Raw genomic sequence first — 14,153 nt, 5'->3', positions numbered from 1 at the left:
TTTGCTAATTTACCAATTCAGACAAAAAAATCAATGATCAACACTTTATTACATAGATCAACTTTATTTATCACATTCTCCATTACCATTTTGTATTCTTATTTACACACTGTATATTGAATAGTATGAATATAATGAGCCATCTGGATATAAAACAGTTTATACTTTAGTGTCGCCTTTGTTTCTGCTAATTGATAATTGCAATGTAGCAAACATGAAAAAAATCAACAGCAGAACCTGTGCAATCTGACCTAAAGCTCAATATCAGTATTATGGGAGAAAAGTTTCCTTATCCATGTGAACGAAATGTAATTGTCTTTAATTAAAGAATTCAAAACAGTCAAATAATCAGTAATTATCATAATTACACAACTTCTCTCTGAATTAACTGCAAGAAATACACAACCATGTCCTTCCATATCCTTGACAGTATATTGGTTCTGGTTTGGTAGATATAAACAGATTCACACACTGAGTTGAAATAAATAACAAGGTGGTTCATTGTTCTTATATTGGGTTCTGATTTCTGAAGTGGTGCTGCATCTTATTTGCCTTTACACCAAGTCTGACATGTTGTCGGAATTTTAATCTCTGCATAAATGCAAGGTCCTTCACACGTTTCTGAGCTATCGCTCCTGAAATGGAAAACAAAAACTTTATTCAATTCAAACATTCATTCTTTGTATAACTCTTTAAAGTTCTCCATAACAGGAGTAAGTCAAGAAAATCATGTCTCCTACTTGAATTTCAACTCTTAAAATTCACAAATCTACCCTCCCATTCCCCTCCAATTTTTTTTTTTAATTTTTGAACATATTTCATCAACACCAGATCAAGAGTATTATTGTAGGATTAATTATAAGAACTTGTAAATATCGGACATGGTGGTATGATAGTTTATAATAACCTTTGGCTCCAGTCCAGCCGAGGGCCTTGTAATGAGCCAGCATGTTAGGCAGTAATGCTTTAGTGCGTGATGACTCTCTCTGTGGCAGGTTCTGTCTGTAGTATTTCTGTAAGGAACGGTGTCCTATTGTTGCCCCTGTAAGATAAGTATAATAAAGTATAAAGAAACATTTTAAATATTTCATCAATACACAAAATTACTGATAAACTGGGCGGCACTAAAATAATTGTAACAAGGAAAGGGGGGGGGGCTTATTAATGAACCAAAATGTAAGTAGTGGACAAAAAAATTCAGTCATATTCTAAATCTTTCTGTACTCATGGTACATTAATCTGTTAAGCTTTTGCATTATTATGTCGTGATTGACATGCATTGGTATGTCGTAATTCGTGATTGACATGCATTGTTATGTCGTAATTCACATGTAAAACTAAAAGACTCACAAGTTCATACAATATGGAATACAATGCTGATGTTAAGAGGTATCATATGTTATATATGCTTATACAATTCAAACTAAATATGGTACCGTAAGTGTATAATATTTATAAATATGTGAAAAGTAGTTTTACCTGAAGGTAACACCAATTCGAAGTTTTCAGAAGAAAGGACCTTTTGTTCTACTTCTTCCTCCACGTCCTCTCCATCTTCCTCCATCTCCACATCCTCAAGTCCTCGACTAGCTTCCTCATCTTCTTCGTCAAATTCCTCTTCCTGGTAATCCGGATAACTTTTCCTGTAGAAAACAAAACATACAATATTCATAAAATTAACTGTCTCTTCTCCAAATTTTCGGCTATATTGTAAATTATGTTCCTTTTGGAACACTTACGAGAAGTTATATTGCTTTGTGGTGACACATTAATTAACTTCCCATTTTGACTTCCTCAAACACTAATATCGGAAACATGATGTGGTAACAATGGAGGATAACAATAAAGTTAATGAGGATATAGGAGATCAAGAAACAGAAAGTGAGGGACTGAACCTTCATCATTATATGTATACAAGTACAATGCTGCTGTATACATATGTCCAGACCAAAAATCTAGGAAGATTGTACAACAATACATTTCTATCTCAAAATTCTATGCATATCAAATTTTTCAGTAAAAGATACTAAAACCCAGTCAGACCCTACCTGTAATCATAGAAGTCTGTATACTCGTACACGGCGTCGCCCTCGTGTAACAGTTTACAGTGGCCCTTATCTAACATGTGTTTCTGTACGGCCTGTGATGAGTGGAAGGTCTTCCCCTTATCATTACACCAAAGACAAACATGGCCACTTCCAACTTTTTCTCCTGTAATAGATCAGATAATATGTTAAGACATAGTATTAAATGGTGAACAAAATATTTAGACTATTGAAATACGGGTAGAAATGAGTATATAAATAAACAAATATGTTTAAAAACGATACATTGAATGTCGTCACAAACAAAACAGCACATACTCATCTTAAAACTGCATTTAAATGTATATTATATAGTGTTCTAGACATTACCTATAATACGGATTTGCTGACTAGTTTTGAGATAGAACCATATTATACCTGCAGGTAATATAAATATGTTAAAAAAAACAACCAGAAAACCATTACATGCATTACACTCTAGATAGCTAGCTATATGTCACCAGGAGCTACAAACATACCTGGTATTGTCACTGGTATACACCACACTCTAAAGGAATCTATATATCTAAATACAGTATAAAAGATAATTTTGTATATATACCTAGGTAAGTAATAAGTCCTTCCAGATCCACCAGAAATTCTGCGTCTGGGATGAAAAAACTGTGTTTGGAGGTCATGTGTTTGACATTGTCCTCCAGAGTTTTGTTCACATGAGAACAGAACAGGCACTCTTCTAATGCAATGGTGCTTTCATCCCAACTTTCAAAAGACTCGGCGTCAGAATCTACAAATCAAATATAAGACCATTTAGTTATAAACTGCTAAAAGATCATACATATACACATGAATAAGTTCTCAAGTACATGTACCTGAAAGACAACCAGCCAGACTCAATGCTACAGCAGGAGGTGATTTATTGTACATGTAAGGAATGGCAATACACTCACAAAAGCCAGCAATCCCTGCAATACAACCAAATAATATGACATTTGGCTCAGCAATTTATGTAGGATTTTTTAATGTGAGTCCAGCACACTAAATTTCAAATTTTGATGAGACCCAGTACAAAGATATATAGAGGGTTCTCAAAATGTTGGTGAGTCCCACAGAAAAATGACGAGTCCCGTAAATCACTGTGACAGGCTACTACAATAAGAGGATGAAAAGAATTGGGTTTCTTTTTTTTTGCATTTAACATTTTTGTCAGTTTACATTGTAAGTGGGTGGGTGCGTTTTAATATCAGGGAACAAAATGTAACTTATATAAACCTCTAAAAAGACTTATAATGGCAAAAGAAGTACATGTACTCACTTTTCTCTAGACAATAAGACTTTACACTTAAGACCACATGACAAAACAATCCTCACCTATATACTTAAAAGAGCATATTGCTCTCACTTCAGTATGTAAATATGGAATATAATACATATTCTGTAGCCCAAAATCCTTTCAAGTTACTGTACAGCTGAGCTATAGCTTTTATAGTCGTATTACTTGGTACAATGGCAAACAACCTATATCCTACCTTCATTATCTGAAACCTCCATTTTACTGTCAGGTTTATTATTTTTAGATGTGACTGCCTCTCTTGCCTGTGACGATGACTGAGAATGTGACAGCTTTGTTTTCCGTGCCATATTTACACAGTCCTTCATAAGACGTTTCTCATTTTCTGGTAAATCTGTATGTGTGCTTTTTTCTGTGTTCTTTTCGTTATTTTTCTGAACTTCGTCCTGGAGTTTACTTGTCTGTTTTGTGACAGCCTCTTTGTGTTTCTTTGACTTGATGTGGTTTTCATAGGCATTCTTGGTGTTAAAATGCTTGTTACACAAGGCACACTGAGTGAACTGATCTTCTTGTTCCTCAGCAACCTGTGAGGACAAGTAATGGTGCTGAAGGTGAAAAAATTCAAACTATTCAACAAACATACATTAGGGAACAAAATAAATGTTCCTGTATTAGGCCTACATGTGAATAGAAAGGTTTTAATGTTACAACATTATTGGTTATGGCCTTAGAGCAGAAATATTAAATATATCAAAATACCTGCTACATATACGTGTATAAGTAGACTGTAAAACAAATAAAACCTTTGGCTGCAATGGTCAGAGCAAACTCTGAATTTTTTTTCCATATTTCCCTAAGTACAATGTAGCTGCAATAACAGATCTAGTTGGACAATGAATCTCTGATTTTTCAACATTGGCTAAAATATTGTACTAGAAAAGTTAATACCCAAGATATTTCAATTATCTTCATGTAAATGTAAAAAGGTATCATTATACCTTTGCTCGCTGGGCAAGAACTTTCTGTTGAAATGTATCAGCAGTTACGGGTGGCAGTTCCGCGACTTTTCGTTTCAGATTGTAGCGATGCCAGTCTGTCTTGTAATGACCTCGTTGTAATTCCCCATCAGCAAAACCAACACGGCAGGTTATACATGTATACAGAGACATCTTTCAACTGTAACCAAAAAAGATTTTATTTAAGATGTGCTTATGAGGGTTTTTCATGCCAAGGAATTTTCATAAATATAAAGATAAGCTTTTCACTTACTGAGCTCACATTTGTATGACTGATATTACTGATATTAAAAGTTCCATTGCACTAGTACAGATCTGAGTGTCATTTACACATTTACCTTATTGTCAAGGGACTTATTTGTTATGGAATTCGAAGTGATGATGAGTGTGAACAATAAATTAATAACTCTTGAAACTCAATCAAATTATCAAACTTAAAAACCTAGCTACTGTTGTAGCGGAAAAGATATCACCTTCTGACTGACTTTTAAAGTGATATCTTTTCCGCTACAACAGTAGCTATTAAAAACCAAGAGTTGTTTCCGATATTGAATGTTCCTTTGGAATTTGTATTATTACATATACATAATCATATATAAGTATAGATAACCCATAATCATACTAAATTTGGCTAGAAAACACAGGCTTTCGCGGGCCTGAGGTCCTGTCAGATTCAGTACGTCGTTCAGGAATGGCCACGTGCTTTTCTCGTTATTTTTATAGACTCAGTACGGGTTTTAAATATTGTTTGTTTGAAGATATAGCATTGTACTACAATCAGACAGAGACAAATTAATCAAACCTCAGTAAACACCCGAACTTACCTTCTAAAAGTTGAGGACTCTCAGAGCTCGACTGTCGTCGGATCTGTCTTCCGTCTTGTGCAATCAAGAAACGGAAGTGACATACATGTGTTCAAAACCGGAAGTAGTTTTACATAACAAATTGCAAAAAAAAAAACTGTTTAAAATATCTTTTCAATATGATACAATAAATTTGTTTAGTTTTTACTATTATTATTTATTTCATTTTCCTATTGATGGGTAGACACTAATTTATCCATTCAGTTTATTTGGAAATGATTCCGGATTTTATTCTGGTTCACGGTTTCTGCTCCTACGTTGTCCTTTCCACTTCCCGTAAGAAAAATAAACAGGCGTTGAAAATGGTATGACCGTACAAAAATCCACAAACATCAGAGGATTGAATAAATATTACGTTCGTTTAATGGTATAAAAAGTATAACCGTGATTTTCATGATATGACAAGACATTTATTTTGAATCAAAATAATTAAGAAATGTGAAATATTGGCAGTCGATGTAGAGCCAGGTCGTTTTGGTTTATTCGGAACAACCGGTTCGACCGTTTTTAAAAGTAATTATTTCGAGTGCAAATTCTGACGGACATGCAGATTTTGATACATGTTTTTAAAGGTTTTGTCAAGGCTCGTATGATATGAAATCTCTAGATCTGTCTCAAATTCATAAACGAAAACGTACATAAACAAAAATGACTACTAGTAGGAAAGATTGATAGACTGTCTGTCAATAATAGATCTATATAGCATAAATTTATATAAAATCATACCCCTGTATAGTATGTAAGGATATTGTTTGATATATATATTTGCTATATATTATTGAAATCTGAGCATGCGTGTCTGGTTTATAGTTCCATTTTATTCATGGATTGTGTAAAAAATGCAGCTATATAATCATTTTTTATGACAATCCTATTTGTGAAAATGACTTGTGCAGTTGTTGCTTTTAACTTATACATCTCTTATCTGTTGAGAATTCAGTGATAACTGATTGACACTTCGACAGTAGAGCTAGGTTTTGTATTGAATATTGGAAATTTTAAGTCATAGTGCAGTCACTTGGAGAACTATCCCTATTCATAATTCAATTGTATTTCTAGGCCAAGAGGACCAAGAAGGTTGGCATTTGCGGGAAGTATGGTACACGTTATGGTGCCTCCCTGAGGAAGACTGTCAAAAAGATGGAAATTTCTCAGCATTGTAAATACACATGCCAATTTTGTGGCAAGGTAAGCATGTTTGTTAACCATTTTATTTTCTGTCTGTACTAACTAGGCCTACTTAGTCTATAACCCCTATTGAGATTCCTCCTCTAGACTCTTTTATATTCGGACGTCTGATAGATGTCTCTCGTCGGAATCCCTACTCGAGCCTTCTAAACTTTATTCTGGAAAATCAAGTCAGGTTGACCTACCTCTTGTAAGGGTATATTACAGAAATAATCCAACTGCAGTGGTTCCCACACTGGCACACATCGATAATGGAGATATTTTCTCTCAAAACACACATATATTATGAAGTGACATGTATTGAAAACAAAGAACCATCTCATTTTGCAAATGATGTCTTGTTCTATCACTACTTTGAGCAGCCATTTTGAAAGTCCCTCGCTGTCACATGACCACTATAGAGCGTTCCAGATAATGCCTATTACACTGAATGGAATAAGATTATACAGGTAATGAATTTTATTGAAACAGACTATAGCAGTCACATGACAGAGAGGGACTTTCAAAATGGCTGCTCAAAGTAGCGATGGAACATAACATTGTTTACAATATGGGATGGTTCTTTGTTTTTAATATGTGTCACTAAATGATATATGTGCGTATGGAGAGAAAAATATCTCCACTAGCGATGTCTGCTAGTATGCGAACCACTGCAGTTGGATTATTTCTGTAATAGACCCTTACAAGAGGTAGGTCAACCTGACTTGATTTTCCAGAATAAAGTTTAGAAGGCTCGAGTAGGGATTCCGACGAGAGACATCTATCAGACGTCCGAATATAAAAGAGTCTAGAGGAGGAATCTCAATAGGGATTAACTTGGTCTAATGCCTACTCTTGTAAGTTTCTAACAATGCAGCCCAAGATACTCTGGCCCTGGCACCAGGCTTAGGATTTAATGATTTTTTCAAATCAACCACGCTGAGAGATCCCACGAGATGACATGTGCAACTTCACGTGATTCAGTACATACGCTTGTTGTGATCAGCTCAACAGAAGATTTTCGATTGGATTTTACTTTACTAATTTTCAGTGTTTTTACGATTTTCTGACAGTCCTTATTGTTGGTATATTGTGCTTTATTCGTAAGTGATCATTTTGTGACATTTTATAGACTTCCCAGTGACACTACACATGTTAACCATATGTTTTATGTTTACGTTTTGCTCGTGTTGCGAGCCAAGATGGCGTGTTCACCCAATTCTGGGTCAGTGACTATTTCTACACATGAGACTAATTTGGTGACTTTACCACCCAATTCTGGGTTGCACCATGATTTTATCGGCAATTCTGCCAATTATAGGTCCAATGTGACCGTGTCCGGTGATGTCAAGTTACCAGCATATGGTGATGACGAAGCCCTAGTCACAGAGGCTATCGTAGAAAACATCGACAACTGCCATCGTCAAACTTCACTACCGGCATCTCAACCTGCTACTTGTTCTATCTGCGCAGGCGCATTCTACTGACACTGTTTCCCCGGGCGCATTTACTGCGGGACAGAGCCCTAATGACATGGCAGACTTCGGTAGGATGTTTACATTTTTACAACGGCAGATGTCGGGGGTTTATACCCAATCAAACTCCGACAGTGCATCAGATGGAAAACACAGACGTGTTGGATGATTTGGACAATTTTGTTCATGACGAAGCTGTGTCTTCTGACGTAGAGCCTACGTCTCAGGACATTACAGAGGACAAATGCGGACCTGATATTTCCGAAGGTCTTGCCAACACTGTTAGCAATGGTTTTCGTGTGAAAATTTCCAAAAAGAAAATTGCACAAACGGCCAGGGAACTGCTCCACACTTAAAACTCCTCGTGTTAACAAAGTTGTTTGGCAGAACATGACATGGAACGTGAGAGATATGGACGTGGGGCTCCAAATTTTGCAGAGCATGGCATGTGCGATTTCTTTTCCCCTGCTATGTACATGTTTGATTGACAATATGAATACTTGCAATTTTCGATGGAGATATATCAGAATGTATGTAAGTTCTCCTAGGACCTTAGTTGTGCATATTGCATATTCAGTTCGGTCAAAAAGATGACCGACAGGTAGCCATCTTGGATTTTGACAATTGAAGTTTGTTACCGCTATTTCTCAAAAAGTACTGAAGACTCTGAAGGGATCCGTCTCAAATTTCATGTGTAGTAATATGTAGTAAAAGTTCGAAAAGCAGAGAAAAATCCATCTTTCCTATTTCAGACATAGATCATTCTTTGGTGGGCGCCAAGATCCCTCTGGGATCTCTTGTTTCTGAATATAAGCGCTTGTACTTGTAATCAAATTACGTTAACTTATAAAAATATTTTAAGGGTAATTTGTAAATGTATGTTTCATACAATTGTTAGAGGTATATTTTCAAAGCATAATTTACCATGAACACATCTTAATTGGACTTGAAAGTCCCAGAGGCATTAAAAATATAATCATGATTCAATGGAGAGAATGTTATAACAGAGAATAGCCAGTAAAAACAAAATTATATTTTGATTCAGATGTCTATCATATAAATGACAACTAATCAAATACCACTAAAAAAAAAGAAATGCAAAAAAGCCTGCTTTTGTTCTTGATGCAATAAATTTATCTCATGTGGTTTTTTTCTATAGGAGTCCATGAAGAGGAAGGCTGTAGGTATCTGGTCATGCAAACGCTGCAGGAAGTCAGTAGCTGGTGGAGCCTGGGTATACAGGTAAGTAACATCTATTTGTTGATTTTTGTCCGTTAAAGTAACAGCTTTAAACACTGTACAAGTAGGATCGGACCAATTTGTGTTGTGTTGTGTTCTACTGTACTACTACTATACAAAACAGGATTTACACTGTACATGTGTTCCGGAAAAGGAGTCCTTTATCATATAGGGACAGTGTTAATGCAAATCCTGCAAACTATGTAGTGTATTCTGGGCTATTCTCATTTGACCATTTCTCTTTTGGAAAGGGCCAATGAGCTTGCTATGCTGTCTCTCATTTATCAGTCTATTGTAAGATTTGGTACCATACTCGATACAAACATGGTATTGTAACACATTTAAAAAAATACTGATACTCTTTCAAAAAAAATAAACACATATTTCTCTAAGGAAATCCACATGTTTTAAGTGACTATTTAAATGAAGGAGACTTGTAATGTGTCGGTCATAACAATATCCAGGCCTAACCTATTCTGCCAATTATAGGTCCAATGTGATACTCTTTAAAAAAAATAAACACATTTTTCTCTAAGGATAAATGAAGGAGACTGGTAATGTGTCGGTCATAACAGTATCCAGGTCTAACCTATTGTCATTTAAATGATTACATTCCTACTAGTTACAATGACAAATTACTATAATATTTCCCAATTTTTTTGAAGTTATATATATACTTATCCACTAGTGAAAGGGAAATATCTGTAAAAACTGGAGGTCTCTTTCCATCCTATTACTCCTAGGGGGGTAGGAGGGGGAAACAATAGAAGAAACATTCTTTTGAGGTCCTTTCATGTATGAGTGAAAGGTTTGTAAAAGAGTGAAAAGTTTTGTTCTGTATTTAATTGTAAAGCATCCTTGATTGAAGGGAAACCAATTTTTTAGGAAGGGTCTAAGCCCAAAATAGAAAAAAAGTATATATTTGTTTTAATAATCCATCTTATACCTTTTTAAACCGCCAAGATCCCCACCCATTAACTTTATCAATGATCATTTTACAAATTTTTCTTCTGTTTACTGATATTTTTCTGTTATTCTTTTCAGCACCAATGCTGCCGCTACAGTAAGGAGTGCTGTCCGCCGTCTTAGAGAAATGAAAGAACAATAAATGCCTGTCTATTACAGCAAAAATTTGTCCTCTTTGTATTTTTGTCTCAAATTGACTGTGGTCCATAGTCTGTTGTCAATAGTTCCAGTAAACTCATTTTTGGGGAGATATGGGCTCCAGATTAAAAAATATTCAAATTCTACATACCGGTACCTGGTGCTTGGAGGTCTTTGGTCATTCTATGGTGCCCATATATTCAAGGTAAAAGTTTTGTGCTTTGTTCAAGAAAAACTATCATTAACTCTCCAACAGTTATATGAAAATAAGAACATGTACACTCAGTGATAAATCTACTTGCGCATCCTGAGTCCTGGACTCACAGAATTTTAAAAGGACCCATGAAATTACTGGGAATGGTTATCTATAACACTGTGGGACCCATTGTTTTCACAAAAACCATTGAAAAGGACCCAAGAAAAATAATTGTAGATTGAACACTGTACACTACAGTCAAGCCTATCTGTAAAGACTGCCGAAGGGACCAATATAAAAGGTCTTAATAGCCATGTGGTCTAATTATGTTGAAATTGACCATTTGGTACCCAAAGGAAGTGGTCTTTGATATACAGAGGTGGTTGCTGATGCGCTATGCAGTTTGGCTGTATATGTTGTTGACAAATTACATGTAATGAGTCGAGTAAGAAGCTCCATACTTCATTTATTCATTATACTTCGTCAAATATCTAAACAAAAGACATGATTAACACCACCATCTCTGGTATAATTAACGTGTACATATACCTATAGCTTTCACACATGTATGCATGCCCCAGGACATGACATGCATATGCGACAACTATGGATACATGTACGTGTGTATTTCACGGGTCGGTTTATCAGACCTAAATGCAATCTATCGGTGTCGCTCAAGTAAGGCTGGTTTTCAGAAGTGCATTTAAGTTACATTTAGCTATTCCGATCTCAAAATTGGTCCGGTACTCTGAATTCGGAGGGACCGGTTTTGGGAAGTTTTATATACTAATAATAAAGAGGAATTCATTCTGTACATGACATCCATGTTCGGTTTCTAGAGGTGATTGGTTTTGAGAAGGTTCGGTGTCAGGAAGCTACACTGTATATATGACTACACATCTAGCACATACTGGTAGATCACGATTTGGTTAGTAAATGCCCTTAGACTCGTATTTCAGCCTTCCAGTGTCATTAAAGGATGTGTCCTGTTTTAATATATGGTGGAGAAAAACCAGTGGTCAATCCGAGCAACTGCCCCACATTGAGCTCTCACCCAGAGATGGAGAACTTCTGGTAATTAATATATTGGGACATGTCAACACCAATCTGCCACCAAAGAAGCCGATTGTAGTGGCTTTGATGTTATTTGTCGACTAAGCAAGAAAAGAAAATGTCCAGATTGTTTAAAAATTCTGGAACTGGTTATATTTTATATCTACTATTCCAAACCATAACTAAAATAATAAAGTACCATAACAAGCATATAGGAAGGCATTTCAATAATCAAAAGTATACGAATACAAGCTACTTATGAACATGAAAAGGTTATTTTTAAAGAAAAATTGTTAAAGGCCCACTACCTTTCCGAAACGGCTTTTAATTTTTAAAATGGGAATGTAAAACAAGATCGATAATTTTGTAGAGTCTAAAAAAATATTACTTACCGTTAATACTACATTTATCATCACCTTCTGAACGATTTGATTAAAATAAATAAAATGTTTATTTTCATAACACGGGTCGTATTATGTTTCCCGCCGTCGTCCTAAATACCGCGCGGTAGTTGATTATCACTGCGCCAGACGGCAAAACAGTGAATTGACTCTCCACTGTTTTCATATATTACAGGAAATCTTGCAGATGTTTGGTGTCGTAACCTTATTTTAGGTCATCGGTATGCATTTTCTTATGTTAGTTATGTTTTTTAAGAAACCTTTATATTTTGCTCCGGAAAGGTAATGGGCCTTTAAAGCAACAGTCAAAGATTTAATCCTTGTTCTTGAATGCATCCTTCTTGAGTTTATTCTATCATTGAATAGATACATTGATAATATGATTTAAATGAAATGCCTTCCTAGATACTATATTTGCATGATATAATTGACAATGGCCATTTGCATGTTGAGGTCAAAAAGAATAGAAAGGCATAAACATGATGCTATGATGGACCTTTAAAAAAGACATCAGTAAAATGCCAAAAATAAATGAGCTAACATGGAAGTGATTGGATTGAAATGCCTAAAAATGCAGAAAAATACAACGCTGTACAAAACAGGATTTTGTAACATGATAAAACCTCTTTTCTGCAACATTTTTGACATGCCTTTCAATGGTACAAAGATGTAGTTTTGTAGGTTTTCTCTAACAATTATATATGAAATGTTTACTAGTAACATTATCCTCAATACTCCAGGTGTTGCTTTCCATGATGTTATATCCACACCTGAACAGTCTTGGTAAAACTGGAGGCAGTTTAGGAGAAAAAACGTGTTTTGAAGATTACTGATCTTTGTGCATTAAAGGACCAAATTAATGTGTCTTCTCGGCCTGTTGCCTTTAGTTTATAGGACATATTCCAGAAATGGATATGATGATAGTGATAGTAGCACCTGAAACTTTTCAGAACAGAAGATATAAACATGTTTCTTATGGTGCATGGATCCAGACAGGACTAACTATACATTTCTGTAGAATTGGTTTCATACATTGGTAAAAAAAACCGGAACACAATGACTTTTGTTCATTGATGACCTTGACCCCTAGAAGCCTTATAGAATCCCTGGCATTGGGAATCTTGGGTTTAGGTGTTTTGGTGGAAGTGTTGAAAAGCTGTTATCCATAACAACTGACATTGATTTGTACATTAGTCTAGGATCATTAGTGTTGTGATGGGTATGAACTATCATTTTAAGGAAGAAAATGCTGGATTTTCAGAATTGCAAGAGACCCATAGGATCAAAATTAACAGGTTTGTTTGTGAAGGTATTAAAAAACTTATCGGTAACAACTGATATTGATTTCTACATTAATATAGGATTTTAAGTTATGCTTTTGGTATGGACAAATATTTTAAGGATGAAAAATTAGAATATTGCCAATTTTAAGTTGCTTTGGGTACCAATTGGTACTTTACCTTGCGATTGACATTGATTTCTGCCTTGGTATAGGGGCTTTGGATTACATATATGTTATGGATTATGAGCATTCATTTTAGGGTTAAAATACAGGATTTGAGAATGAGGCCCGCAGTGGGTATAAACATGTATGATATTAGCTCCTAGATTTTTAATGAATGCCAGTTTGAGGCGAGATTTGCTGTTCTCAAACAGCTCTTCTTGGAAATAGGAGTTCATACCATAGAAGATGGGAAAAAAAGCATATGTCTACTATTTGGAGGTTTCTTGTGCAGGCTTTTGGGCACATGGTGAAGCTGCATGCTTTTGTGTTTTGAAAATCTTGAATCACTGAGTCCCAAAGGCAAAAAATATTGTAAGATTTGTTGCCAGTTTTGAAATGCTGACTCTGCTTGATTCATGGAATTAATTGATAATGATTTTGAAAGTTGCTTGGAATATATTCTAGCACCTGGGGAGTTTAAAAAAAGGGAGCTGTCCTTTTATCAAACGTATTATTGCACTGTGACCAATCAAGCATATGCCACTAAGTCAATTTGCAAAAAGAAATCGAAGAAACATTTCAATGCATTGAATTAGAAATCAGCGCTTCTAGGAAAAGGGCGCTTATTACAAGTCAACTATGGCAATTATTTTTCGGTTGAATATTTTGGGTTTTAGAATTTCAAGAGGCCAAAGTCTATTGGATTTGACAATTGAAGCTTACAGTGAAAAAAAACTCATATTTGTGTTCCCCGAGTCAGCGCTTAGACCATTATGCAATGATAATTGAAAGATATATTAACCTGCTTGAATCCTCCACGAAACTGCAAAATGTTTTGCATATATACTCTTCAAAGGAAATT

General features: G+C 35.3%; 2 protein-coding genes across 3 annotated transcripts; one reads left to right on the top strand and one right to left on the bottom strand.

The window, feature by feature from the left end:
- Positions 1–30: 30 nt before the first annotated feature.
- LOC138314736 (cytoplasmic 60S subunit biogenesis factor ZNF622-like) lies at positions 31–5,261 on the bottom strand. 2 transcript variants are annotated; one of them, XM_069255225.1, is made up of 8 exons: positions 5,174–5,261; positions 4,332–4,509; positions 3,572–3,938; positions 2,647–2,829; positions 2,049–2,211; positions 1,480–1,643; positions 908–1,042; positions 31–635 (listed from the first exon to the last, which is right to left on the bottom strand). In XM_069255225.1, exons 2-8 carry the CDS (start codon positions 4,500–4,502, stop codon positions 508–510), a joined length of 1,311 nt encoding a protein of 436 aa, XP_069111326.1. In that variant the 5' UTR covers positions 4,503–4,509; positions 5,174–5,261; the 3' UTR covers positions 31–507. The 2 variants fall into 2 exon arrangements, with proteins under 2 accessions (XP_069111326.1, XP_069111327.1); XM_069255226.1 differs by having other exon boundaries at positions 3,572–3,917.
- A 145-nt stretch (positions 5,262–5,406) lies between these two features.
- LOC138314738 (large ribosomal subunit protein eL43) lies at positions 5,407–10,224 on the top strand. The gene is made up of 4 exons (XM_069255230.1): positions 5,407–5,517; positions 6,272–6,400; positions 9,014–9,096; positions 10,138–10,224. The coding sequence occupies exons 1-4, from the start codon at positions 5,428–5,430 to the stop codon at positions 10,199–10,201; spliced, it is 366 nt and encodes a 121-aa protein (XP_069111331.1). The 5' UTR covers positions 5,407–5,427; the 3' UTR covers positions 10,202–10,224.
- The last annotated feature ends 3,929 nt before the right edge of the window (positions 10,225–14,153 follow it).

This window comes from Argopecten irradians, chromosome 2, assembly GCF_041381155.1.
Source record: "Argopecten irradians isolate NY chromosome 2, Ai_NY, whole genome shotgun sequence".
In the NCBI taxonomy this organism is placed as follows: Eukaryota; Metazoa; Mollusca; class Bivalvia; order Pectinida; family Pectinidae; genus Argopecten; species Argopecten irradians.
This window is presented reverse-complemented; position numbering and strand designations above follow the sequence as displayed.

Coding starts and splice junctions, on each gene's coding strand:
- LOC138314736 (XM_069255225.1), bottom strand. CDS start 4,502: ATGTCTCTGTATACATGTATAACCTGCCGTGTTGGTTTTGCTGATGGG. Junction 1,043..1,479: donor CGAATTGGTGTTACCTTCAG/GTAAAACTACTT, acceptor CTTATCTTACAG/GGGCAACAATAGGACACCGT. Junction 636..907: donor CGGCTGGACTGGAGCCAAAG/GTTATTATAAAC, acceptor TTTCCATTTCAG/GAGCGATAGCTCAGAAACGT.
- LOC138314738 (XM_069255230.1), top strand. CDS start 5,428: ATGATTCCGGATTTTATTCTGGTTCACGGTTTCTGCTCCTACGTTGTC. Junction 6,401..9,013: donor CATGCCAATTTTGTGGCAAG/GTAAGCATGTTT, acceptor TTTTTTCTATAG/GAGTCCATGAAGAGGAAGGC. Junction 9,097..10,137: donor GGTGGAGCCTGGGTATACAG/GTAAGTAACATC, acceptor TATTCTTTTCAG/CACCAATGCTGCCGCTACAG.